Source organism: Camelus dromedarius, chromosome 1 (genome assembly GCF_036321535.1).
Source record: "Camelus dromedarius isolate mCamDro1 chromosome 1, mCamDro1.pat, whole genome shotgun sequence".
Taxonomy (NCBI): Eukaryota; Metazoa; Chordata; class Mammalia; order Artiodactyla; family Camelidae; genus Camelus; species Camelus dromedarius.
In genome coordinates this window covers 113,157,794-113,183,664 of record NC_087436.1, presented here as the reverse complement: position 1 = coordinate 113,183,664, position 25,871 = coordinate 113,157,794, and the positions used below count along the sequence as shown (strand labels likewise).

Sequence of the window (25,871 nt, the reverse complement as noted above, 5' to 3'; positions counted from 1 at the left end):
AGACACAAGCAGCCATTGATACTGCGTGTGACCGGGCAGACACGGTAAAGGCTCTCTGCCTTGTGGGTGGAGAAGGTTCTGGACACAGCCCTGGGTCTGCTCTCTCGGGGAAACCCCTTGTCCGATTTTCTCCATGGCCAGCAGCTCTTCCTTCTGAGAGGGTCCCCGTGTCCATCTCTCTGGTGTATTTCAGGGAGCTGGCTCTCCAGGCAGACAAAAGTCCACCTCCTGCTAGTGGAAGAAGTGATTTTCAGTCTTTCAAGACATTTTTCATATGGGCTTATGGTTGTTTTAGCAATACAAGTCCCTAGAAAAATTAGTGGGTTCCTGCCATTCATCAGATTTATTACTACTTCTCTATTCCCTTTCACTTCTGTCTGTAATTGAGCAATTTTCCCTAGGCTCATCTCATTCATGAAACCCCTTGCCAAATGCAGGCAGTAGTGGCCCACACACACGACTAGTGATTCGCCTGCCACCCTCCTCATCTCCCCCCAAGAGCTACAAGGTTACTTGGCACAAAGGCACCCCAAGTCGTGGCAGGTGTCAGTTTCACCAAATGTTTTCTCACCGTAAAACACGGCATTGCACCTTTCTGGCCTTTAGCATCAGTTTCCTTGCCACCCACCCCCTGACTATGACGCGGATGCCACCATTAGGATTTTGTAAGAGCAGCATCCCAAGTCCATTACCAGTTTTGGCACTGGTCATGGGACATAACGCTGGGTGCTGTGATAAACCATAGTGACTCAGAAACAGGTCTTCCTAAGTACCTTACACATCGTGAGGGGCTTATTAATATGACTGGAAAAGGCAGTACTAAGTGCACTTATGCAATTGGTTGTTTTAACATATTTGTATTTAATCTTTCACAATTAAGGAATCAACACGTAAAGAAATGAATACATCCAAGGTCACACATCTGGGACCCAAGTCTACGACACTTACCTGTGCTTGTACCTCCAGACATCCCCTCAGCAGGAGCCAGAGCAAAAGTGCGCTCCACCGTTTTCTTGTGCTTTTACAGCAAAAGAAATCTGAAACCTGACCGTTTCCCTGTAGTTTCAGATCCTTTCTCTCTTCGCACTTTCAGAAGTATTATTCTCTGTCCAGAGCGTAACAGTTACTTAAGATGACTCAAAAACACAGTGGAAAATAATCCACAGGTTTTGAAATAATGAATGAGGTTTTTGTCTTGAAATCTGTTTGCTTAAGTTTACACAGTGAGCTTACTTAATGGATGGGGCTTGTGTCAACATTTCTATTCTCCACTGAATGGTTTATTTATTTAATGAATGTTTTCTGTATTCATTTAGGGGATTTTTTTTCCATTATAACCATTCTTTAAATCTGGCAGAGGTACGCACTGTTCTATATTTACTCTCTGTACAAGTTCCCTAATGGGAACATACATGCAAACCAAAATTGTCAAAACTGTTGGTTGATCTCAACCTATGCACTACTTTATTCATTCAGTAAATATTTATTAAGCACTTATTATCTATCAGGCACTGAGCAAGACCTGCTTTAAGATAGACCACAAATATTTTTGAAATCACCATTTTCAGTTGACCACACTTTAAGATGGCTGAAATTTTGATTCACAAATGCTTGTGTGTGTGTGTGTGTGTGTGTGTGTGTGTGAGAGAGAGAGAGAGAGAGAGAGAGAGGTTAATGCCATTTGCAGAAGGGTAGTGGAAATAGTAAAAATTGCTAACATTGGTTACAGACTTAATGTCAGAGATTTTATTCAGGTACACGGGTGGACTACAAAAAAAAATATCCTTCCCAGAGGTTATAATTTGCATACAGGATGAAGGTTAAAATAAAACCAATGCAAATAACATCAATTTAGATATTTCCCCTCTTATGAATACATAGCTTACACTAATTTAAATTTTCAAACAGATACATTAGGAAGGAATTGTTTGGAAATAATTGTGTCAGGAAAAGTGATGTTTAAACACAATTTCATTAGCATCATTGTTCCAGAAGCAGGGACTTAAACTTTCCTATGTGATTTTGCTTCCAAGTGAAGTGATACCACTTAGTCTCAAGGCAACACTTTAAAAGGAAAAAACAATTTGAAGTCACACGTTGAGAAGAGCCGTGGATAAAAGAGAGAAATAGAACTGTTTAGGGATTTGAAACCTTTGCTTCTCATTTGCTCAGTCTGGGGTTTGCAGAAGAACGTCACCCACTCCCACTCACTGCTAACGAGAGTATATATTAAGCTCTTTGAAATGTGAGTATTATGGGAATGATCGCAGTTGCTTTAAATTATAGAAGTTGGCAAGTGCCTGGGAGGAGCGGGAGGTTGTTTAAACTGAGAAAGACAGTTGCAAAACCTCGTACAACAGCATGAGCTCCAGGCTTCAAACGCGTTCTCGTGCGCAGACGAGAACTTTATTTTTCATCAAGTCATTTTTTGGGTTGTTTTGAAGCAGCTTTGAATAATAAACACATATTTCTGCTTTAAACTTTTTTAATGGTTTCTAAATCCATGGAACAGCCAAAGCAAGAAAGCCTCATGTTTTGGGGGAAAGTCTGATGACAGCAATGCCTAGAAAAGGTAAGCTTCTATTTTCATTGATTTTTTTTTTCCTATTTTTCCCTCCTATATGGTCTTTGTCAACAATACTTACTGGCAGGATTTAAGACAGCTACTTGCAGAGAAAAAGGGAACTTGCAGAAAGTATGTCAACAAATGAGAAGTCAGAGGTCAGAAAACCTCCGCGGTAACTCTTTCTCCTACTTTTCTACTCTGCTTGTGGCAGGAACCTCTGTGAACGATCTTTGTGTGAAAGATGCCATTTCGCTCAGAAAATGTGTGCGGGTCTTCAAAATCTCCAATCTGACGCGCCTAGCATTCGCCAGCGCAGTGATGGGCTCATTTACTGCCAGGGTCCGAGTATCTATGTTTTCTTATCCCGTTATATGCAGCTCAACTTCTGGAGCCATGATCTTTCTATTAACTCAGAAATCTTCCCCATGGAAGATTTTAACGTCATTCCAGAAATTCTCTGAAGTATGCTTACTCTGACTTATAAACTTGTTTTGCGGCATATTTTTAAAAGTTGAATAAATCGTTTGACTTTTCCTTTGTAATGACACGAGAGAACGTTATAGATGTTCTGTCCTGGGGGAAGAAAAAGTTCAGCTCCAAGTCTGTGAAGTCAGATTGACTGTCAAGGCTATCATCTGAATGGGGTGATGGGGTCCCCTCGATTGTGCCTCGGAAACAGGTAGGGAGCCTAGAAGCTAAGATGTTTTTGGTTTTTCCTATGCATTGGTCATATGAGAAGCATCTTGTGGTTTTCGGTGGAGAGGCACTTAAATGCGAGATGTGTTGTTCCTGTTTCCCTAAGAAAGTCTCTGCTATCAGTGTTCCCATCTCTCCGAGGCAGAATTCCAGGTGCAAAAACACTAGATATCCACAGAAATCTGCAAATTCTTCCTGCAGGCTGCAATTTTTAACAGAGCCCACATCATTCCTCACGCACACATTTGTACTCACGAGCAGAGGTTAAAAAAGCCTATGAGTTTGCTGGAGCCTGAGCGGTTTGGGACACCTTGGCGACCGCAGTCTGTGAAACCCACTGCTGCAGCAACTCTAGCAACAAGCCCTTTAGGCCTGGCTGAGAATGTGGGGTGCTGTGCCGGGGACGTCGTTCTTGGGGCGCAAAGGGCTCTATCTGCTTTGCGGTACCAGCTGTCGATGTTTCTGGAATATTTTTCCTTGTGTGTCAAATTATAGTTATGGCAAGTGGATTACAGCGGCTCCCCTGCCTTTTGTGGTCTGAGTGGGAGGGAAAAGATTAAGATCAGAGGGAAGGACATGACTGTAGAAAACGGGGAAGGTGCGGAGCGAAGCCGTTAGTGCCTTTCTCCATCCGCAGTTGTCGGCGGAGGGGGTGAGGGACGTGCCTGCCGGTTCCCTGTCCCTGTCCTTGCCAGGTCTTGTCTCCTCTCGCTGTCTCCCTCCTCGTCTATCCACGCCAGCCATGCAACCTCGAGAGAGGGAACAGTAGGTTGGACAGACGAGATTATTACCCTCTCCTCCTCCTCGTCCTCTCGGCCATTCCCAGGCCGGTTGGGGTAGCCCCCACCCTATCTGGAGGGGGTCTCCAGGACCCCACCCCATGACCTCATCGCAGGCAGCGGGAGGGCTGGGATGGCCGGGGGTTGCATGGCGCCTGAGTGCACCCTGGGGATGGGTGCGGCCGCGAAATGCGCAGTGTGGCATGACGTGACTGCCGGGGACGGAGCGCGCGCTTCCCGTCACCGGCTCCCACCGAGGCTGGCGGCGTTTCTGGAAGCCAGACCCGCCAGGCCCCACCTCTGGGCCCGAGGAGGCTCCAGAGAGGACAAAAACAAAAAGTCAATTAGAGTTGCTAATGAAGCCCCAAGCCAGCTGACTCATCTGAGGCGCAGCCGCCGGGGTGGGGGGGCTTTGTAATGAAACCTGGACAGCGCGCTGGAAAGGACAGGTCAGGGTTGTCCCAGAAAGGACGCTGATGAGAGGCCCAATGTGACCTAATCGTGCCTCCTCACCTCAGAGAGGCTGGGAGCGAGGCAACATCTGCGAGGGACAGATGGAGGGAGGCGAGCATTAACTAATGAGCTGCCAGGGAGCGGGGAAACCCTGCTGCCTGACCCTGCAAAGAGCTTGAACCGGACTTAGTCCAGGTTGCCAGCTACAGTCTCACACCCCGAGTCTGTGACCCAGGGCTCGAGGAGCCCCAGGCCGGGGAATCAACTCCAGGGGGCCTGGGAAACAGACGCCGTTGTAATTCAGTAAACCTTAACTGCCTGTCCGCTCGGAGTCAGAAACTTTACCAAGGCTCTTTGAACATGGCCCTTGACAGAGAGATGGAAACAGTCTAAGTGCAGAAAGTGTACGGAGAGCACAAAAAGGGGCTTTGCAAAACAGGCCACTGAAATCAAGGCAAGCTTCTAGCTGCACTGGAACTAGACCTTGGAGGAGGAGTAAGAGGTCATGGCAGAGCCTAGAGGGCCAACAGCACCCAGGCAGAGGCCAGCGAGGAAAGGCACAGAGGTGTAAAGGTCACGGCTGCTTCCAGGGGGTGAGGAGGCTCCGTTTCCCCAAGTACATTTCAAGGAATCACAGTTTCATGGGATGTTAACAAGAGGATAACCAGAAGTATTTCCTGGTCAGACAAATCTGGGGAAGTGAAGAGCTGTGCACCACAGAGGACCAGAACTCCAGCTTTAGGGTCACAAACATCTGACTTCAAATCCCAACTCCACCCCTTAACTGCTGTGCGAACTTGGACCCCTTCGACCATCATTTTCTTCTTCTGTTAAGGGAGGCTAATTGTATGCATTCAAATAGGGGCATTTTGAGGATTAAGTCAGAGAATTCATGAAAAGGGCCTTGCAAAGTGTCTGGCATAAAAGAACTCGGTGAACATTAGCTATTCTCAGTAGCTGTTAGATGCTGGTGTCCTTACTGCAGGACTTCTCATATGCTTCAGTTTCTTAATGTGTCCTCTGTCTCTCCATGAATGGGGCATTATAATCTAATGTTGTCTAACTCACTAGAATATGAAACTACTTTTTTTTTTCCCCACAAAGAGTATCACACAAACCATAGAGCTCAGAGTGGCTGCTGGAAAACGGTTGAGTTGGCCCAGTGAGTTAAGGCCACATGGCTTTCAAGCCCATGAAGTTTCCCAAGATTTGGTTGAAATTTACCAGTTTCCACCAGCCCAGCCACGTCGTAAATTGTCTTGCATATTTCTGAGAACAGAAGGCCAACAATTGGGATTCTCATGTCAAAGGAATTTGACTTTGAAAAAACAAACAAACAAAAAAAACCTATTGTTAATTTTCAGAAGGAAGAGAAATGTAACAGCAAAGCCAATGCCTGTCAGTCTTGACTTTCACACCCGGAAGGTCAGCTTCTGCCTATCGTTTGAGGGCCTGTGTGCAGGGGGCAATGAGACAGCACAAGCTCTGATAAAACACGATCTCACCTTCAAAGAGTTATCAACTGGGTGGAGAAAATAAAATGTGTGTTCTCATATTTAAATGCAAAATTAGCTTTATAAGAAAGAACGTAAGAGGGGCTCAGAGTGAATGAGAAAAGACCTCAGGTCCCTGGAACGATCAGAACAGTAGGTAACATTCTTTGACATTTACCACGTACCAGAAACTGTGCTAAATACTTGGCGCTAACCCATGTGTACCGTGTAAGGCTACAAGGTGGGTGTTGCCCACATCATAGATGAACAAACTGAGCCTGAAGTCTTCCAGGAAGTAAGGGGCAAAGTATGGTCTCAAACTCAGGTCCATCTGATGCTCTGTCTCCCTCACCCAGGGAAGACTCCTCAGAGGAGATAACATGACAGTTGGCCCTGAAGGAAGGCTAAGGATTGATGACGGTGGAAAGGGGGGCACATTCCAGATGATGAGAAGAATATTAAAAGCCTGAAAGAGAACAGTGTGAGAAACAGCAGGAAAGCCACCCTGGCAGAGCAAAGCATGTGTCTAGAAAGAAGAGAGAAATGAGCTCAAAAGACTTGGTTGGAGGGGAAAAAAAAAGAAAAAAGAACTTGGTTGTTGGAATCAGATCACAGAAATCCTTGAATGCCAAAACACAAAGTTTGGATTTTTTTAGTGGAGGAATCATTAAAATTTTGTAAACAAAAAAGTAACAAGAAAATAACTCCCTGGCAGTTCATTAGAACAAGAGTTGAAGATGATTGATTAATCAGTCTGTGCAGGAGGGGCAGAGACTAAACTCCAGTTAGGAAGTGATGTTTTGTCCCGGTGGGAGGGAGCGGTAGTTGCTCGCAGGGCACCTAAGGGATGGAGACGCTCGTTGGGTCCAGTCTCCTAAACCTGCTACATCACAGCCTTGACCATCACAGCGGTCTTTCAAAGCAACAGCCTTGAACCCTCACTAAATCCAAATTTAAGTCTGTAAAATGGAAGAGGGTGGGAGTGGAAGAGACAAGAGGGGCTGGTTGACCTCTGAGGACCTTCTCAGCTTTCAAACCCCATGAAGATAAAACTCCAAGCACTTTTATGGAAATATTAAATATATGGTCCTCTGTTTGATCTCGTGTCCAGACTTCTCTTTCATATCAAGCAATCGTATTTCCAAAGAACTTCAGTGTCTGCATAGGTTTTATGAGTTTACAGCTATGGCAATTGTATAATAGTGGTATTGGCAAGCAGTGATTGGGAGAGGGTGTATATTAATGTATCTTTTCAGGGAAAATTTTTATCCATCTTCCTGACTGTCTGCCTTTTGTAAAATTCATCTGTCTACCTCTCATGACTGAGAACTCTTCCTGCAGGGCACAACCACATCAGGGTCTTGCAGTGCTTTGAGTGCTAGTTTTTCATGTAGGGAGTCTTTTGACTTTTCTGCCAGCTCCCACAGAGGGTAAGCTTCAGAGAGTAGGAGTGAATTCATCTTTAAATTTTCCAGTGCCTTACAACCATAGTAGTTCTGACTCAAGCTACAAACCCAGGCTTGCAAGAAATGTCACATGTTTCCATTTTATTTAATGCAACTTAAATCTGATTCCAAGGGTTCATGGCAACAAGAACTTTAGTTTCAGAAATTATCAGGCTCCTACCCCTACATCACCAATACCAGGGGGGTCTTCCTTCCCATCAGCTCTGCCCGACTCTTGTAAATTGCCTGTCCCTTTGATGTCTGTGGATTCTGCTTTCCAGCCCTGCTTGGAAACTGGCAATCACTGCCCAAACCAGGAGCCTAGTGTCTGAGCAACTCTAGACAGCCCTCCTCTGTGAGGTCTGGCCATAGAGAAAGCATTTCCACTTCTCACAGATGCTCTGATCCCCGACTCCCAGTGTCTCCGGGACTGGGGAAATCTCCCATCCAAGGTCCCTAATTCTTCCTTTCCCCAGCATATATGCTTGGGCTTGGACTTTCAGAAAAGAAAGGAAAATGTGTTGTTTTCAAGAAATTTCTTCTTCCTGCTCTGCCTGCACAATCATGAAACAAGGGAGCATCAAGACTCAGGAGACATTCTTGGGATAAGTTGGGAGTGGAGAACACGCACAAATGACTATTTACCTGAATGATTCTGTCACATACCCTGTAGGTATTCAAAAACGGTCAGTGAAATGTATGCTGCAATAATTGATGTACTAGTCTCTCCAGAGTTGCTCAGTTTTCCACCAGAGCTGGATAGAGGCTTTTTATTAAGTACCTTTGAGGTGCCAGTACTTTGCATGTGCTGTCTCCAAGGCTCCATTTTTCAGATGACAGAGGTGAGCTTCTTACCCAGCATCTTACAAGCACTACGGGATGCGGCAGGTATTTAAACTCCAGGTGTGCCTGTCTCTGAAACCCACCCCTTTTCCACACTGCAGCGTGAACTCCTGGAAAGAATTATTATTTTCTAAATAGAATTATTATTTTCTAAATAGCCATCCAGAGCCTTGCACTTGACTAATTCTTCAGTAGTCATTTCCAATTAAATTTGTTTTAAGTCAAGATGTTTTTTTCCACCATGAACAGAGTATGCTTGATATAGTGGTACTTTCATGGCATGGTTTGTTCCCCCATCTCATCACTCATCTGTAAGGCAGCAGGGAGGGAGGGTTAAGCCTATTTGAAAGATGAGAGCAAGGTAAATTACTTGTCCCAGGCCACAGAGCTAGAAGACAGCTCCAACTCCAACACCAATTTATCTGCCTCTGCAGAGTCAAGAGGAGGGGGTTAGTCCTAATTAATCAAAAGCTAATTATAGGGGAAGGGTATAACTTAAGTGGTAGAGCGCGTGCTTAGCATGCACAGGGTTCTGGGTTCAATCCCCAGTTACTCCTCTAAAAGGAAATAAATAATAAATAAATAAGTAAACCTAATTACGTCTGGCACCAAAAAAAAGAAAAGAAGAAAGGAAATATTTTTTAAAAAGTTAATTATAGAGCAATAGTAAATATTTGCACTGTTAGTGCCTTCTCATCTACCAATAACAGGAAGCCATAGTTGATGCAGTTGCCTTAAAATGCATCCTACCAGAGGTGCTCTAAGGGTGTCTGAGAGCTGTCAGAGAACTTTAGTTGGTCTTGTCAATTGCAAAATCCTCAAAACAGCTTACTCTCTTAAATTGGTAAGCGTTTTTTGTTTTGTTTTATTTTTTTTAGTTTCTTTCTTGCACCATTAATTTGTTTAGAAAATACTGCTTATGAAGTAAATGTGACCCCAGTTCACTCTAAAATCTGATTTGACATCAGCAGAATCTTAGTTTAGGGATTATTTGGATTTTCAACCCATTACATCACAGGTGTTCATAGCAGTTCCTCAGATCATTAGCATCTCCTCTTTTCCTTCACAATAAAGACCCTATTCCTTGGCATAGTCATAGGGGAGCTTTCAGAATCTGTCTCTTGCCCCCCTTCCCTGTCCCTTCACCTCTACTGCTCTGCCCCATACATCCATATACCCATGTGCACCAAACACCACAGACCGAGTGGTTTAAACAACAGAAATTTATTTTCTCAGTGTCCCGGAAGCCAGAAGTCCGAGACTAAGGTGCCAGCAGGTTTGGCTCCTCCTGAGGCCTCTCTCCTTGGCTTGCAGATGGCCACCTTCTCTCTGTGTTCTCATTTGGCCTTTCCTCTGTGCAGACACCCCTGCTGCCTCTCTGTGTTCCTAGATTTCCTCTTCTTCTAAGAATTTTTATAATCCAGGCAGATTGAATTAAGGCCCACCCTCAGGGCCTCTTTTTAACTTTAGTACCTCTTTAAAGCCCTCATCTCCAAAAATGTCACACTCCGAAGTACGCCAGCATGTGAATTTTAGGGGCGCACACTTCAATCCAGAACAACTCAAAAGCTACGCATGGTAAACTCTCCACAGTTTCTCTGGCACCCCTTTTCTCCACGTGATACAGGTCTTTCCCCTTGCCGTTGTATGAATTATGTTGAACCCCCGAAAATGGCTGCCCTTCAACCATTCCATTACCTACAGAAAATAGTGACTTTATATAATTCCAATATAATCTGGAGACTTAAAAATTCTCATTTCTTGAAAACAATTTATGTGTTAGGTCCTTAAAATATCATAGAATTGTTGATCATCCTCCTATTTGCCCTTGAGTCTGAGATGAAATGGTTTACAAATAGACTTTGAGAATTTATCCATACTACAGGCCCCACCTTCAGCTCCAACACCAGCAATAACAAAAAACTCACACTTAAGAAGGCAGCCCTGTCCATTAAAATACCACTGTCACCAGGAAGTTCTTTCTTATGCCAGAGTCTGGCCCTTTCTAATGTTTCTCCACTCATCCTTGTTCTGCTTTTAGAAGCAGCAAGAAGTCCACCTCTGTCCTCTGGCTTCTTGAATGCTTGAAGATCACCACCATGTGCCTCCGCCGCACCCCTCTCCAGGGCCTCCCAGCACTTGCAGGGAGGAATTTCCCCTGGACACTGTGTGGGACACTGACTATCACCAAGGGTATTCAAGCCCCTCTTGAAATGGACATCCAGACCCAGACACCGGATTCCGGATCAGTTTCACGTCTTGTGTTAGCTCCACTTGAGCTTCCTGAGATGGGCAGCAGCCACGCGGAGCCCTGAATTGAGCAAGAATCTGAACCCAATCTAGGGTTAGCAGGAAGGAAAGTAGACGTCAATCAGTGCTATCTTAGGGAGAATCCCATACTCCCTAGAGCTGCTCTAACTAACGCTCTGGATACCATGTGACAGCCCAGAGCACAGAGAGCTGTTACGGTCCCTGATTTAAATGATCTATTTTCCTTAATGCTAAATTTGCATCAGATTTGCCAGTCAACCCATGTCATAAAAAGACCAACTATGACACTCAGATTATTTTTTTAAACTTAGTTGCAGCAAACCCTGCTTTCATCTGTGCTGTCAGGGTGCTTTTCTTTTCTTTTCTTTTCTTTTCTTTTTAACATTTTTTATTGATTTATAATCGTTTTACAATGTTGTGTCAAATTCCAGTGTAGAGCACAATTTTTCAGTTATACATGAACATATATATATTCATTGTCACATTTTTTTCTCTGTGAGCTACCATAAGATCTTGTATATATTTCCCTGTGCTGTACAGTATAATCTTGTTTATCTATTCTACAATTTTGAAATCCCAGTTTCTTCCTAGTTAACTAAAAAGAATGAAGAATCGGGAATCGTAACCTCCTTGTATGCCAATTCCAACCCTAACCCTTCCTGGTTGTGTGATTGTGGGCAAGTTATTTGAACTCTCTGAGCTCTCTGCTTTTTTTCATCAGTGAAATTGAGAACACTAGTCCCCTACTTCAGGGGACCCATTGGTAGTGTTCAGTGAGATACTATGTGAGAAAAAGTTTGCAAACCAGTAGGGGAAATACAAATGCTAGTTAATGTTAGAAGCCTGATGTTTTTGGCTGGCCAGCTAGTTTTTTACCTCGGCTTTGTTGTTTTAGGGGATTTCTTCTCACTGGACAAATTGACATCTAATAGGGGACTAAAAACAAAAGTACAAGCGAGAGGAATGAATGTAGGCTAGTGAATACTCAGTGAATGGACTTGCATGTGAATGTAAACTCATCAAGGGAAGGAATTTCAGCTGAGATCAAATTGTTTCCATGACGCTGTCAAAGCAGAGCAACAATTGAAATCCAGAGTGCCTCTCCCTGGTGGCTTGGATTACTCAGAGCCTGGGATGTGTGGTTTGGCATGAGTGAGCTTGCCATTTGCTTACACAAATGGACATCTCTGTCCTAAAGCTTCTGCCTGCATTCCATGCTGTTATCAGCGACTCATTAGAGTAGCTGTACAGCATACACCACGTCAGGGGCTCCGTCCCTAAATCAACAGGACCAGGCTGGAAACATGCGTGAGTAAGTGTGTGGTGGAAACCGCACGCTCCGCCTACAGTGGGCAGTCACCACCCGCCCCAGGGCAGGGTGTCTAGGGGTAGCTTGGCCCGACAGTGCCAGATCTTCAGATCATTCAAGAAAATCTATGTATCTGAATTTTTACATGACACGTTCCTGTTTTAAAAACACTTGCTGACTATACTTCAATTAAAAAAAAAAAAACACTTGCTGTGTTTTCGACCTACAGAAATGACAATTTCTTATGGTTCAACTCACTATAAGCTAGAGACTTCAAAAGAGTTCTAATTTTCTTGCTATGTGAGAAATCTCAAGGGCCCTCACCCTTCAGAAAAATCTCTTAAACAAACACGCACACACACTATTAATAACAATAGCTAACAGGGAGCACTTGCTACACCAGGACGCATGCAGGTGAACCCTCATTTAATGCTCCTGACAAGCCTGTAATGTTGGTACTGTGCTTGTCACTAGCCTACAAATGAAGCCCACAGCCTCACTGTCAGCAGTGACTCATGTGATGCGAGCCGGTGTCCTTTTCTCTCTTGGACTGCAGGAAGAAATTTAAAATCGATGTTACTGCCCCCACGGCCAGAGATGGGCAGGCTGGGGTGAACTGTGGTTCTCCGGCCTCGCCGGCTAACTTCCCATTGCCACACACCTTGTATTAGTCCACTGGGGCTGTCATGACAGGATAATGCCACAGACCAGGGGCTTCAACCACAGGGGTTTATTTTCTCGTGGTTCTGGAGGCTGGAAGTCCAAAGTCAAGGTGCTGGCCGTGTTGACTTCCAGTCAAAACCCTCTTTCTGGCTTGGAGGTGGTCCCTGTCTTGCTGTGTCTTCACATGGCACAGAAATAGAGAAAGAGAGAAAGGGAGAGAGATCGGGAGAGATCTGGTGTGGTGTGTCTTCCTCTTCTAAGGACACAAGCCCTGTTGGATATGGCCCCACCCTCATGACCTCATGTAACCTTTTATTTTATTTTATCTTATTTTCTTTTCTTTTCTTTTGTTTTATTTTTATTTTATTTTATTTTATTTTATTTTATTTTATTTTTTTACTGAAGTACAGTCAATTACACTGTGTCAATCTCTGGCGCACAGCACAATGTCCCAGTCATGCATGTACATACATATATTCATTTTCATTTTTTTCCATTAAAGGTTATTACAAGATATTGAACATAGTTCCCTGTGCTATACAAAAGAAACTTTTTTAAAATCTATTTTTATATACAGTGGCTAACATTTGTAAATCTCAAACTCCCAAATGTATCCCCTCCTACCCCTTTCCCTAGTAACCATAAGATTGTTTACTAAGCCTGCGAGTCCATTTGTGTTTTGTAGATGGGTTCATAGTGTCCTTTTTTTCCTCAGGTAACCTTTTCGTTACCTCCTTAAAGACCTACCTCCCAATACAATCACACTGGGATTAGGGCCTCAGCATATAAATATGGGAGGTGGGGACACCATTAAGTCCTTCATACCCCACCCACTTCCGTGGAAATCAGACTCTCCTGCCTTTTTCTCCTTTTCCACCCTCTCCCTTACCCTTCTTCCCACCCAGCCCACTTCACCGGGCCGTTTCCCTCTCTCCACACCGTTCTTTATGTCCTCCAGTTCTTTACGCAGCCTCTCGTCTTCACTTTCTGTAACCCCCTCTCTTCGTAGCATCTCCCCTTATTTCTCTGTTTCTCTCTTCCTCTCCTTTCTCTGCCTTCCTCTTTCATTGTAACCATCGCCTTCTCCAAAGTCCCCTCCTCTCTCTTTACTTTCTTCCTGTCCTCGTCTCCACAACGACCCCTCAGATCTAAATTCTGTTTCTGGTTTGTTGGCATTTACTCTTTCTCCCGTGTGGTTCCCCGGGTACTCCCCGGGAACGGGAGTGCCGCGCACAGGGCCTGGGACACAGGAGAATCCCCCATAAGTGGGAGCACGCTCCTTCCACCCCGAATTGGAAGCAAGTTAAAAGAAATGTGCAAAGTGAAGCAATTTAAGTAGAACAAACAAAAAAATCAAAGCCATGAGACGAAAGAGAAACAAAATATGTGAACCACAGGACCCAATCTGGTTACTGTGATTGAGCATGAAATTTCACTTCCTGGCAGCCAAACGCAGAGCCCTTTCAGACTTAAACTGACCCGTGTCCTCTGTGGTGTGCTGGCTCGGGGTGAAGGGCTGCAGGAGAGCAAATGAATTCCTTTCCTCTTGCCCTGACCTGGGTCCTGCCTTGGAACAACTGTTTTCACCACCACTCAGCTGCATTTTCAATATTCGATGGACCTCTCCCTGGCTCCCCAGGGCTGTATTGTGTGAAAAGCTCATGCTTTTAGAATGTCGTCTTGGGAGTAAAGAATGCAAGTCTATCATCAAGGCAATTTGTAGTTGAGGTCTTTCCTAGGATGTCGCAAAAGGAAATCCACAATCTGCGGTTAATCAGTAAGTTTACTGAATGCAGGTTCAAGCAACAGCTGTGTGGTTCGTAGGAGAAAAATATCAGATAAAGGAAAGAAGGAAGGTAGGAAGAGAGCAGGGAGGGAGGAACGGTTTCTCTGAATCCTTTTCTATTTTTCCCTAAAGGTACTCAACTTCCTTATCTTCCTTTACCTTGTACTCTTTCCTCTTTTCTGTCACTGTCACCTTCCCTCTGAAGCCTACAGAGAAACCAGCCACTCCCTCCCAGTGAAAACCCAGGTGGCCCCTCATTTCTAACGCTTTCGCCTGAACATAGAAATGTAAGCATCAGCACAGATTTTCCTTTTTGTTATTGACTCAGCTGTTATCCCAGACGCGCGTGACAATGGGGCAGTTTCTAAGACCATCACTGTGATGCTCGACTCTGGACACCAATGTCAAGGGAGACATTGTCAAGCTGAAGGAGACGTGGCTTGGGGGAATCAGAAGATGAGAAACCTTAAAACCAAAACACACAAACAGAGATGGCAGGGTCCTACCCTGGAGAGGGGAAACTGTTGAGACCTGTGAGACTGACTTCAGGGGTTTGAATGTATCTCTCAAGTAGAACTTTGGAAGCAGTTCTCCAAGACTTGTCATCAATTATTTAGAATTCTAGTCCAGAGAGGATCTGACCTGAGTTACAGTCACAATTGTGCCATTTTTCTAGGCTTATGATGTCCTTGGGCAACTAACTCTCCCCATCATCTCCATTTCTTCGACATGAAAATAAGGATAATAGTATCCACGTCCTTGAGGTTGTTGTGAGGCTGTAACATGGTACTCAGTCCATCAGAGCTGAGATTAATATCCTTGGTACTTCTGTTGAAAGTCAATAGAAGAGAAAGGACTGGATATATGAGGTTCTTGTTTGGATCATAAAACATATCTTCTTTCCTTCCTGCCTGCCTTCCTGCCTTCCTGCCTTCCTTTTTTTCTTCTCCTCTCTCTGTCCTCAAAGCCATCTAGCCATACCTTGAATCTGCTTTCTGATTAACCAAGATTGACAGATTTCCTTTAGCAACGCCATAGCAACAGCTCCAACTATACATTGCCCTAATCACAGCACTTGCATCCTTTATTACACAGAACCACACTCTAAGAACAGGATTTGAGTAAGACCCTGAAAGAGATTCCAAAAAAGTGAAACAGAGCTTTGCAGTATTATATAAACAAAGGAGAGAGAGAGAGTCTTAGCTGTGGTTCTTAACTTTAGCTGCACCATAATCATCAACAAGGGAGCTTTGAAAATTCCCAAAGCCCAGGCTGCACCCCAGACCATTACATCAGAATCCCTGGTGCTGGGATCCAGGCACAAATAATTGCTTGAAGCCCTAGAGGTGATTCTCATATGTCACCAAGATTGAGAACTGCTGCTTTGGAGAAAATTGTTAGCCAGTGTGGGGAAAGCTGCAGAGCTGACGAGGCTGGATGAGTATGCATGGCGTGAGCACGTGGATAATTCTCTAGACTCTAGACAGACCTTTCGGGAGAGCTGTGGACATAGAAATCAGACTTGAAAAGAAGTGAGTGGCTAAGAAGAGTCTACAGCAGGTGTAGCTCAATCCTTCAACCAGTGTGGTGGAATCCAGAAGGGAAGAGTGAAAAAGACAACTTGAGGTGTTAGCAAAAGCAAAACAGTTTATTTTTAGATGGGAGACCTAAACATATTTCAGCCAAAGGCAAGTCTACCATATCTTGTATACTTCCATTTAAATTTTGGGAAATAGTGAAAAACTGTTGGAGCTGATACAGTAGATTTCATCTTGATGATTTCAGGTCCATCACAGGCTCTTAACCAGCTACACCCTCTGCTTTCTGCCTTACTACTCCCTTCATTTGAACTGCCACTTGTTAAATTTTCTGCTCTATGTCAGATTTGTCACTCAGTGACCTCTCATAATCCTCACAAAATCCTGTAAAGTGTCAACCTCCCTTTTATAGACAAGGAAACTTTTCAGATAAGGAACTGAGATTCTGAGAGATTCCATGGTTTATCCAGAGTCAGTAAGTGACGAAACCAAGATTGAGACCTGGGTCTCTAAGACCCCAAAGCCAACAGTCTTTTTACACTGCCCCCATGCCTCCAGATGAAGCACAAATTCAGTCCTTGGAGGATTGCATGCTTCCTTCGAAACCTGCAAAATGACAAAAACTATGCCCTGAAAGGTGGTGTTCCAGCACCAGGCCTTTGGAGTGAAACAAATGAAAACATGAAAATGTATCAGAGGCTACAGAAGGGCTTGATCAAGGTACGAAGCCGTTTAGAGAGAGGTGGGCATATGGTCTCTGTCATCACTGATACAGATGCCCAAGGAGGTGATGGAGAAACAGCCAGAATGGGGGTTGCCCACAACTGACCCTAATCAGAGAACATAGTGTCCTGAGCTCCGTGCTCAAGTGCGGTGGGGTGTGGACAGGAATGGCCAATCTCAACACTGTTCCTCTCGGCCACTTGCCTGCACTTTCCTCCTTCCCTGGACACGTCGTCCTTGCTGACTTCTGCCTGCCAAATCACCCAAGGCGTGCCAGTTCACTTGGCCATCTTCTCTTGCTGAAACAAAATCTCTACATCCCTTGATTACCCCTAAAACAAATAATGAGTACTCATTTGTAAGCAATATTTTCCTCCTCACACATCCAGGTATACGGGGTCCAGATAGCTGCTTTGAGTTCTAGGATATTAGCTTCGAGGAGAATAAAATGTAATAAAAAATATAACATTTATTCCAAATAGCTGCGAAATCCGTGTCAAAGATGATTTCCGTTTGGGCTGCCATCCACAGACATCATTATCAGTTATCTCTTGCTCTCAGATGGGGGAATGAGCAAGATTATGGCTTTCCCATCCACTCAGAAGGCCTGGAAATTGCTCATGCAATGTCCACACAGAAGAGCCAGTGACATTCTGTGTTGCCTTTTAAAAAAAAAAAAACTTTACTATTGTATTTTAAAAGAAACTGGCCAGCAAGTTCATTCCAGGACAAGTTTTAGATTCTTTGAGAATCAAATTGGGTAAAACCAGAACAGAGACTGTTTAGTTTGGACAGAAAAATTGCCAACATGCCCATAAAAGGAAGGATCAGCTGAATATTTTCTTTGGGTTATTATTTTCAGAGTTTCTTCAAAAGTTAGTCTAACAAAAATTCAAGAGATGCCCTGCAATGCACCCATGAAATAGAGACACCTCAAACAGAGCTGGGATCTCAGACCAAATCAGTCCAGGGAATTTGTGGTAATTGGGACAAGAGTCCCGTCTATGATGTCCTGGATTGATTACAAAATTCATCAGAAGGGGAGGTGGGGTGTTTGCTGAGTTTCCACTGAGTGTCTGACATGTGTCCTACATCCTAACAGGTATTAGATGAATATTATTTCATTCCATCCTCCCAGTCACCCCTTTGGAACCATAGTAGTCTCATTTACCAAGAAAGAAATAAAGAATAGAAAATATGACAAGTGTATGAGTGAGCTATGAGTGGAAGAATGAGATTGAAACTACTGTTTACCCAGAATGGGTTTGAATCAATGAATGAATGAATCGGAGAAGGTAACAACAACTATATACATATATATTATACATATATTCTCCAGTGGGTCTATAGGCTGTGTGTCCATTTCAACCCTTGGAAATTGGAATCTGTAGTTTCATGTCTAAAGCTTCAGTCTAGGGACGTCCCAGTATGCGTGGACCTCCACGAAGAAGTATGGCCGTCTCTTCCTCCTCCACAGCTGTTCTGTGGTCGGGTGTTTATGTGCATTTAATCCCCATCAAAACCCACTTTCCAACCAGGGAAAATGAGAGTCACAAGTCTCAAACTTCAAAAGAAAGAAGGTTGGACAGGATCTTGAAAGGATATGGACCCATGTGGAGACTGGGAAGAGGGTGAGGGGAGGAAGGTTTGCAGATGGAGGCCTTGGTTTGATCATGTTCTGGAAGGAAAGGAGTGAGATAAAAATCAGATAAGGGTTGAATAAAGGTTCAAACCATGAAGGACTCAGAATACGAGAGGTAATTATGCCTTTGTTTTCGAGGAACTGGGAACCCATCAAAGTCTTCTGAGTGAGGGAGACATGTGGGAAGCAGAGGTTTAGAAGGATTAAGTTGGCCAGGGTTTGGGAGAACGGCTGGAAGTGGGGAGGCCAGCTGGGGGACTTTCTGCAGAAGAATTCGATGACACTCAAGGCCATGGCCGTTCGAAGGCTGTGCATGCCTTTTTGGCTCGGCTGTGTGCTGTTTGGATGAAGCAGACATCTTTAAGCAGTTTGCGCTCTACCGAACAGACTCCCGTGGGATGGTCTCATTCCCGTGGCCTCTGATGTGGAAATGTCACCCTGACAGTGAGTGAATTCCAGGAACCCTTCCAGCAGAGAACACTCACTAAAGAAGGGGGCCCCAGCTACAGGCATGTTGACCTTAGGAAACAGGGAGACGGTGATGAGAAGAAAGCTGCTTGGGCAAAGAGGAAAAAAAAAATGTGCTTGCCTCTTAAAGAGCTGTTCTCAATGCCCTAGGACACGATTTAAATGATGGTCCCAAAGCAAAAGCATCAGAATGTGAAGGGCTCCCTTGAACTTCATACTTAAAGAGCAACTTCCATGGAGACATTGCCTCACCCCTCCCAGGCTCGCACGTTCTTTCTTTTATCAGAGCCATCTCCAGAGACCACTGCATTAGGAACATCCTCACGGGGCCTTGTTTTTGGGGGGGGTAGGAGATCTGTGTATATTACAAGTTGTGAAAATTGAAGGGGACTGTGTGGGAAAAGAGGCTGCAGAACTAGGATTTCATCTCAGCTCGCTCAGCCATCTGATCTCAGGCAAGTTCATTCAGCTGAGAAAAGTCATAGAAACACGAGGATCAGATGAAGTCATACAGATGACAGCATCCTCCTCAAAGTAAGGAGCTGGCCCTGAGGTCCTCAGAATCAGAAATCAAGGCCTCCAGGGCCAGGCAGGAGACGCAAACGAACGCAGTGGGCCGAGCGGGGGAAGACCTGATATCCGGAGCCGCCATGCCCCACCCAGAGAGAGCACCAACCTCTCAGCCCCACTCAACTTATCTCCCAATTTTTAAATAATAGCAGCTCCCTGGGATCATCTACATACCCGAACCAAAGCAGTGGATCCAGCTGGGCTGCCAGCTTGCAGACATGGACTGGCTGCTTGCAGATTCTTCGGCTCAAAGCCCAGCTCTGCCACTTGCTAGTCGTGTGTGTTTGGACAAGGTTCACATTTTCCCTGAAGCTTACTTTTCCCATCAAAGAAATGTGGATAATAAGGGGGCTGCAGAGAGCAGTGCTGGAGATTGACTGAGACCAAGGGTACAGGGCTCAGCAAGCAGAAGGAGGTCGGAGCTGGGGAGGGAAGCCCCCTGCTGCGCCAGACATTAACCCTTCAGTCACTGGTCTGCAAGGGGGTCTAGTGGGCGGGCGACTGGCACAGCAGCTTTCACCAAAGCTCTTCCTCCACTTTTCAGTCTCCTTAATGTTCAGTAAATGACAACAGTTTTTTTTTTTTTTGTCTTTTATTGAAGCATAGGTGGTTTACAATGTTAGTTTCAGGTGAACAGCAAAGCGATTCAGTTATACATATATGCACACATCTTTTTTTTTCTTTTCAGATTCTTTTCCATTATATGTTATTACAAGAAGTTGAATAGTTCCCTGTGCTGTTAAGGCTCCATTAAGGTTCACTGCTGCTTTCCATCCAGAAAGGTTCTATATCACCCAACACTGCGCTCTGTGTTAAGGGGTAAAAAACCTGAGGAAAACACAGACCCTGACTGTTACAGGCATGTAATAGTGTCATTACTGACCTGGGATATTTAAATGACTCATGAAAAGGGCAATGCCACTAGACTTGGGCTGTCCCTGACCCCTGACATGCTTGGGCTTGGCCTCCTCCACCAAGGTCTGGCAGGAGTAATAGGATGGTCTGGCCACTGAAAGGCTTTGGGGTCTCCACATGGAGAGAGCCAGCCATCCTCTGAATAATCAGGGCTTTGGGATGGCAGTGGGAGACCAGTCATGTGAGAGTTGGGTTCTACAAGCAAAGGGAATCACCCATCTTTTAATACCACATATAATCAATTCTTGCTGCTCACAATAGTGCTGTTCTATTTCAAGTCATTTCAAAGACCAAATTAGCAAATTCATTGCTCCTAGGGGGAACACAAAGTTAGGTGCCTGCAAGCCTCTGGTCACAGCGTTTTCAAGAACTGACCTACACAGACCCTTGTTTCACACGTGTTTCTGTTTAAAGACGCTTTATTCAGTACATATTGTTGATTCATTAGCGTTGAATACATGTCATCAGAACTGTAATTCATGCCTAAAGGATGCTTATCTAATGCACATATTTTCTCCATAAGGCACATCGTGGCTTTCTTAGGAACATGCACTCAGGAACACCAGCTTTTCTCTGCTTGGGGGCCACTGTAAACAGCAAAATCACCAACAAAAACCAAAAAGTGCAAAAAATGTGGCACAACACAGATTACAAAACAGATACCCGTTGACAGCGTGGGAGCTGAAAGAAGAAAGCAGAGCACAGCCTTGGTCGCCCTCAGCTGGGAACATGCGTGTCACGTGACTCGAATATTTTGCAGTTCTGTGCATATCCGCCAACAACCAGGAAAGCCTTGAGTGCTGATTTCCGGGTTGCAAATGCATTTCAGTAAGTAGGAGAATTTGCCAATACAGAATCCACAGATTAACTATATCTAAAAGTTACTCACACACTTAACATTTGCATTTAAACTCAGCCTCAGCTTGATTTATTCTAAGACTGATAAGCATTAACTAGCCCAGAGGACATTATGGATGTCAAAAAAATTAAAACATTCCATTATAGAATTGTTTTTTTTTTCCCTTGAAAGGACATAGACACTAAATGGAATTATCCCTGAGACATCCTACCAAGATACTGCATCAGCCACTCACATATTCTAGCATCAAATGGACAGAAAATCTTCCTATTAAGGCAGACTCTCTTTGTGGAATTTCTACTAACTGATCTTAGTTCTGTCCTTGGAAACTACACAGTACAGGGTCAAACCTCCTTCCTCATGGTGGTATCTCAAATATTTGAAGACATTACCAGTTCCCTCTTTCAAGACAGCAGTTCCGCACATTTGACATCCCCATTTCTCTCATTGACCCCAATTTTACCATCCTTATTGCTTTCCTGGAACAACATTCTAAATCTGTCAGAAATTAACTGCCATGTCCTGCTTAGGCTCTGGAATGAAATGAGTAGCCTCAAAGTCTGCAGGGTAATTTGCACAGCTTTACTGAGGAGTGCCTTGGCAATATATGTGAAACTCTTTAAAATAAGCATAACCTTCCATGTCTTAAAGCTTATACTAAAGAAAAATTATGGAAATGTGCTAAAACTTAGTATGGAGATGTTCATTACAGGTGTCTTTATTATTCCAACACGTGGAGACACCCAAGAATAGAACAATATTAAAGAAATTATGGTCTGTCCATACAGCCATTTAATACTATGTAGTCATTCAAATGACCATGTAAACAAATCTACATTGACTTACATAGGTATTTATATAATCATAATAGAAAAGATTATAAATGAGTAGTTAGAATCTGATTACATCTTGTTAAAGCCCCCATCTGTGAGGAGGGAAAACATTCCCAAGAGGTTAACAAAAGCTCTCAAATTTGATTTAATTGAGAGCATTTCCCTTTTTCTTTGTCTATTTTTTTCTACCATAAGCTATTATGTTCATAATAAGGAAAACCAATTCTGTTCAGTGTTTTAAAAGATTCCAATTAAAACCACCCTTTGGTAGCTCCCTGTTGCTTTCAGGAAGGAGTCCAAATACCTGGCCAGAGACACAAGCCTGCTTACGATCTTACCTCCGAAGCTCCATCACCGAAACATCCTCGCCAGTACTTTCCACTTTGCCCATAATGAACCATCTAAAGTATCCCCAATTTTTATGCCTGCTTTCCATCTTCTACTTTCTGCCTGAAATATCCTCTAGGTTTAGAAACTGATTCAGTGAGATTATCCAAAATTACGTAACTGGCAAAACCAGTCCAGGCGGCCTGGATCTGAAGCCGGGGCTGCCTCTCCAGGATCAGAATGAAAAACTCGGACAGTCAATGTGGTATTTTTCTAATTACCTTGGTGCCAAATTTAATCTCAGCCAAGGCAAGTTAATCACTTACGCCATTTACAACATTATCTGGAGGAGAAAGAAAACCCTAAAATATAGCCCTTTTCATTGTCAAGATGATTTCAAAAATGTGTTTTTTCCCTTTAAAGAGCAGTGGTCCAGGGTATTTGGAGCAATATTTTAGCCAGACATTAAAGCCTACTTCGCATATACATGCCCTGTGTGTCAAATTTCACTAACCTGGTCCACTCTGACTTCTTTCTTTGTCTCTTTTATTATAAGAAGTTAATATTGAATTTCAAAACCCAAATGGCATAAATAAATTCCAGATGTCTCCCCAAATCCTGAAATCTCACATTAGACTAAGGGGAAACATTGCTCTATATGAGTAGAGGGTTACATTTTAATTCACTGAAAAGCCAAAAGGATCTCTGGGCAATTCTTCCACCTTTATTTCACCAAGAAAACGCATGAATACTTTTGAGTTTCTTATGAGCTGAGTCCTCAAGATTCACAGCCCAGCTGTCTGACATATGTTCCACATTATTTCTCCCCGTTAAGAGATAAAATAACATCTCCATGAAATGTGGGGTCCCAGAGCCAGGCTGCCTCAATTTCAGTCCAACCAGGTGACTTTGGGCAAGTCCCTTAACCTCTCTAGTCCTCAGTTTTTCCATCCGTCAAGTGGGGATAATCATAGGACTCCACAGTGTTGTTGTGGAGATAAGCGAGTTAATAATTAAAAGTGTTTAGTACAGAGTCTGCCACACAGCAAAATGTTTACACTCATTATTACCTAAGAGGTAAGCATGACAAGCTGATGTAGGAGGTCTTAATGGCTAGAAATTCTCTTTCCTTCCTTCCCTCCACATAAGCAGGGCTGAGACTCCTTAAGCTTGGATTAAGGAGACTCTCATCCTTCCGTGAGTGACTGAGGAGCTAACTTCAGATCCCAGACCTTTCCCCTAGTCTGATCCAGACCCAGACTTCCCTACCTGAGTCAGCACTCCTGATCCTCTTGCCTGAGCCATGCCATCCCACCAACTTTGCGGCCAGGGTAACTCCACGTACGTAAATATAAAAGCTCGGCCCTCAGAGAATTTGTGGACGCAGCTTCGCGCCTCCGGTTAATTACAGGAGATCATATACGTAAAACACCGAAGTGCCGTAATCAGTGCTCAAAAACCAGTTTTCTTCCTTTTTCCCCCACCCGCCCTAATGACCGAGGCCTGTGTTTGCAAGAAATATTTCATTATAGCCACAAAGAGACCTTTGTTGCTCACCTTCAACAGAGAATTTACAGTCCATATATCCTTCAACATCTCAGTTTCGCACCTTGAGACCCTGAATTCCCTGCCAGAGGCAACCAGACCAAACTTGGCGCTGTTTCGCACTTGACAGAGCTTTTCACCTCTCAAAAGCAATGAAAGCTTGGGTAATATTTTAGTGCTTACAGACGGGGGTCTTACTTTTATATCAACTCTTTAAGAAGGTGTTATTGTGGTTGCTGTTTTTGTTGTTATCATCGTAATTTTGCAGCGTGGAAGACTAAAGCTTAAACAGATGAAAAGGTTTGCCTCAAATCATACAGATGGCAAGTGACTCCATGGAGATTTGAACATGGATTCTCTATTTTGAAATTCTTTTCTTCTTTTTCTACCAAACCTCACTGTGAAAGTTAGAACATTAACGAGTGCAAGCCTTCAAAGAAGCCTCGTTAATTCTTTGCTTGCATCACTTCCGTTGGAGGTCCTTTTATTCACTTTAAGCTCTGATTTTTCTGTTTTGCCCTGGTTGGCAAGACTGAGCTCAGCACAGCCATTCAGCCAGGTGGAAGCCATTTCTACAGGCCATCATGATTGTGTACTGGATTTTTTTTTTTTTAAAAGAAGACATGTTTAATTGGTGTTTTCTTTTGAGCAGAATTTTGTTATACTGCAGCCAAATAATGCCTCATCTAGAAAGAAAAATGAACTATTCCAGACAGTTTGTTCAAAACGAAGCCAAATCTTTTGCAACAGTGAAGTATTGTACACAAATCTGAAAGTATTCCATGTTGAGAACAGGGTAAGTATGTCAATAAGGAACGTTCCACTGCATGTAAACAGAGGTTTCTGTTTCTCACCTAAATAGCAGTGAGTTTGGAGATATGCAGTCAAGGGTCGATACAATGGCTTCACAAGGTCATCGGAGACCCAGGTTCCTTCTGCCTTTCTGCTCGTCCATCTTGGTATGTGGCTTTCTTGATCATGATCACAAGTTGTCTGGTCTACGTCAGTGTCACGACCGCCTTCTGCATGAAGGCAAAATACAAAAAAACAAAATCTGAGCAGGTGACACCAGCTGTCCTTCCCCTTGAGGAAGTTTCCCAGCAACCTCTTCCATCAACCTCTGCTGGCATATCATTATCCCTACTGGGGTTGTGGGAGGAGGGGGGTCACACAACCTTCCCTGGCCACAGGGAGTCTGGAGAAATGGGTATTTACATGGTCGCATTACCCCCCACCCCAAACAGACAAGATCTCCGTTAATCAGAAAGAAAAGAAAAATCAACGTTGGGAAGCAATTGGCAGAGTCTGCTAAAAGGACTGCTTTTGGCCTTGGAAGCCTGCAATGTGTTAGACACAAAGTAAGACAATGCTAAGAAAGAAAGAACACTATGCTTACATTAGACCTAAAGAAAATGGTGTCTGGGGAGATGTAACATGTGAAATGACATGTACTTTTCTTAGAAGATCATCATGTGAATTCTTCTCACATAACAATGCCTGGCACAGAAGAGACACTCAAAAATGGTTTCAAATATTTCCCTTCTCTTCACCCTCTCGTGCAAATGAAATTAGAGACACAACCCCAGCTTCCACTTGGACTGCTTTTATATTTGCATTGTCTAATTAATCTTGTTATGACCTGACAGTGGCTACCGTTCTGGCCAGTGTATCCGTATCCCCAGCCCCTAGCAAACATAGCACTGCTGCCTTTATTAGATAATGTCAGATCTTTCCTCCTGGATGTAGTCTCTCTTTTTGATTTTCTCTCCAGAGCTGTGATGGTATCATTTTCACTTGTAATTTCATCAGCTGAGACATAAATAGCCTTTGGTTTAGTTTGGTTTGGTTTTTATCAGCCTCTTCTTTTGCTTGGCACTTAGTAGGTGTTCAATGATATCTGTTTCACCATTTACCAGCTGTGTGATCTTGGGCACATTCCAAGCCTGCCATGACAAGAGAAAATAAATGTTTGTTTTGGAGTTATGCTGCAGCATTACAGCTGCAATAGCCAGTGACTATGGCCTGCCACCGTGGCGGGGTGGGGATTCATAGAAAGGAGATGCTCAGCAGATAATGCCAAAGACATTTACTAAAGAATAGCATCCATGCTGTAACCAGACTCGTTTCTCTAGTCCTTGTTACAATTA

The 25,871-nt window shown here is 43.8% G+C and overlaps 1 protein-coding gene across 1 annotated transcript in view; it reads left to right on the top strand.

Annotated features, from left to right (window-relative positions):
- Positions 1-2,358: 2,358 nt before the first annotated feature.
- Positions 2,359-25,871, top strand: part of C1QTNF7 (C1q and TNF related 7) — a 98,737-nt gene continuing 75,224 nt past the window's right edge. The window contains exon 1 of the mRNA XM_010991004.3: positions 2,359-2,572. Coding sequence (XP_010989306.1) covers positions 2,551-2,572 — 22 coding nt within the window. The 5' untranslated portion in view covers positions 2,359-2,550. The remainder of the gene's footprint in view (positions 2,573-25,871) is intronic.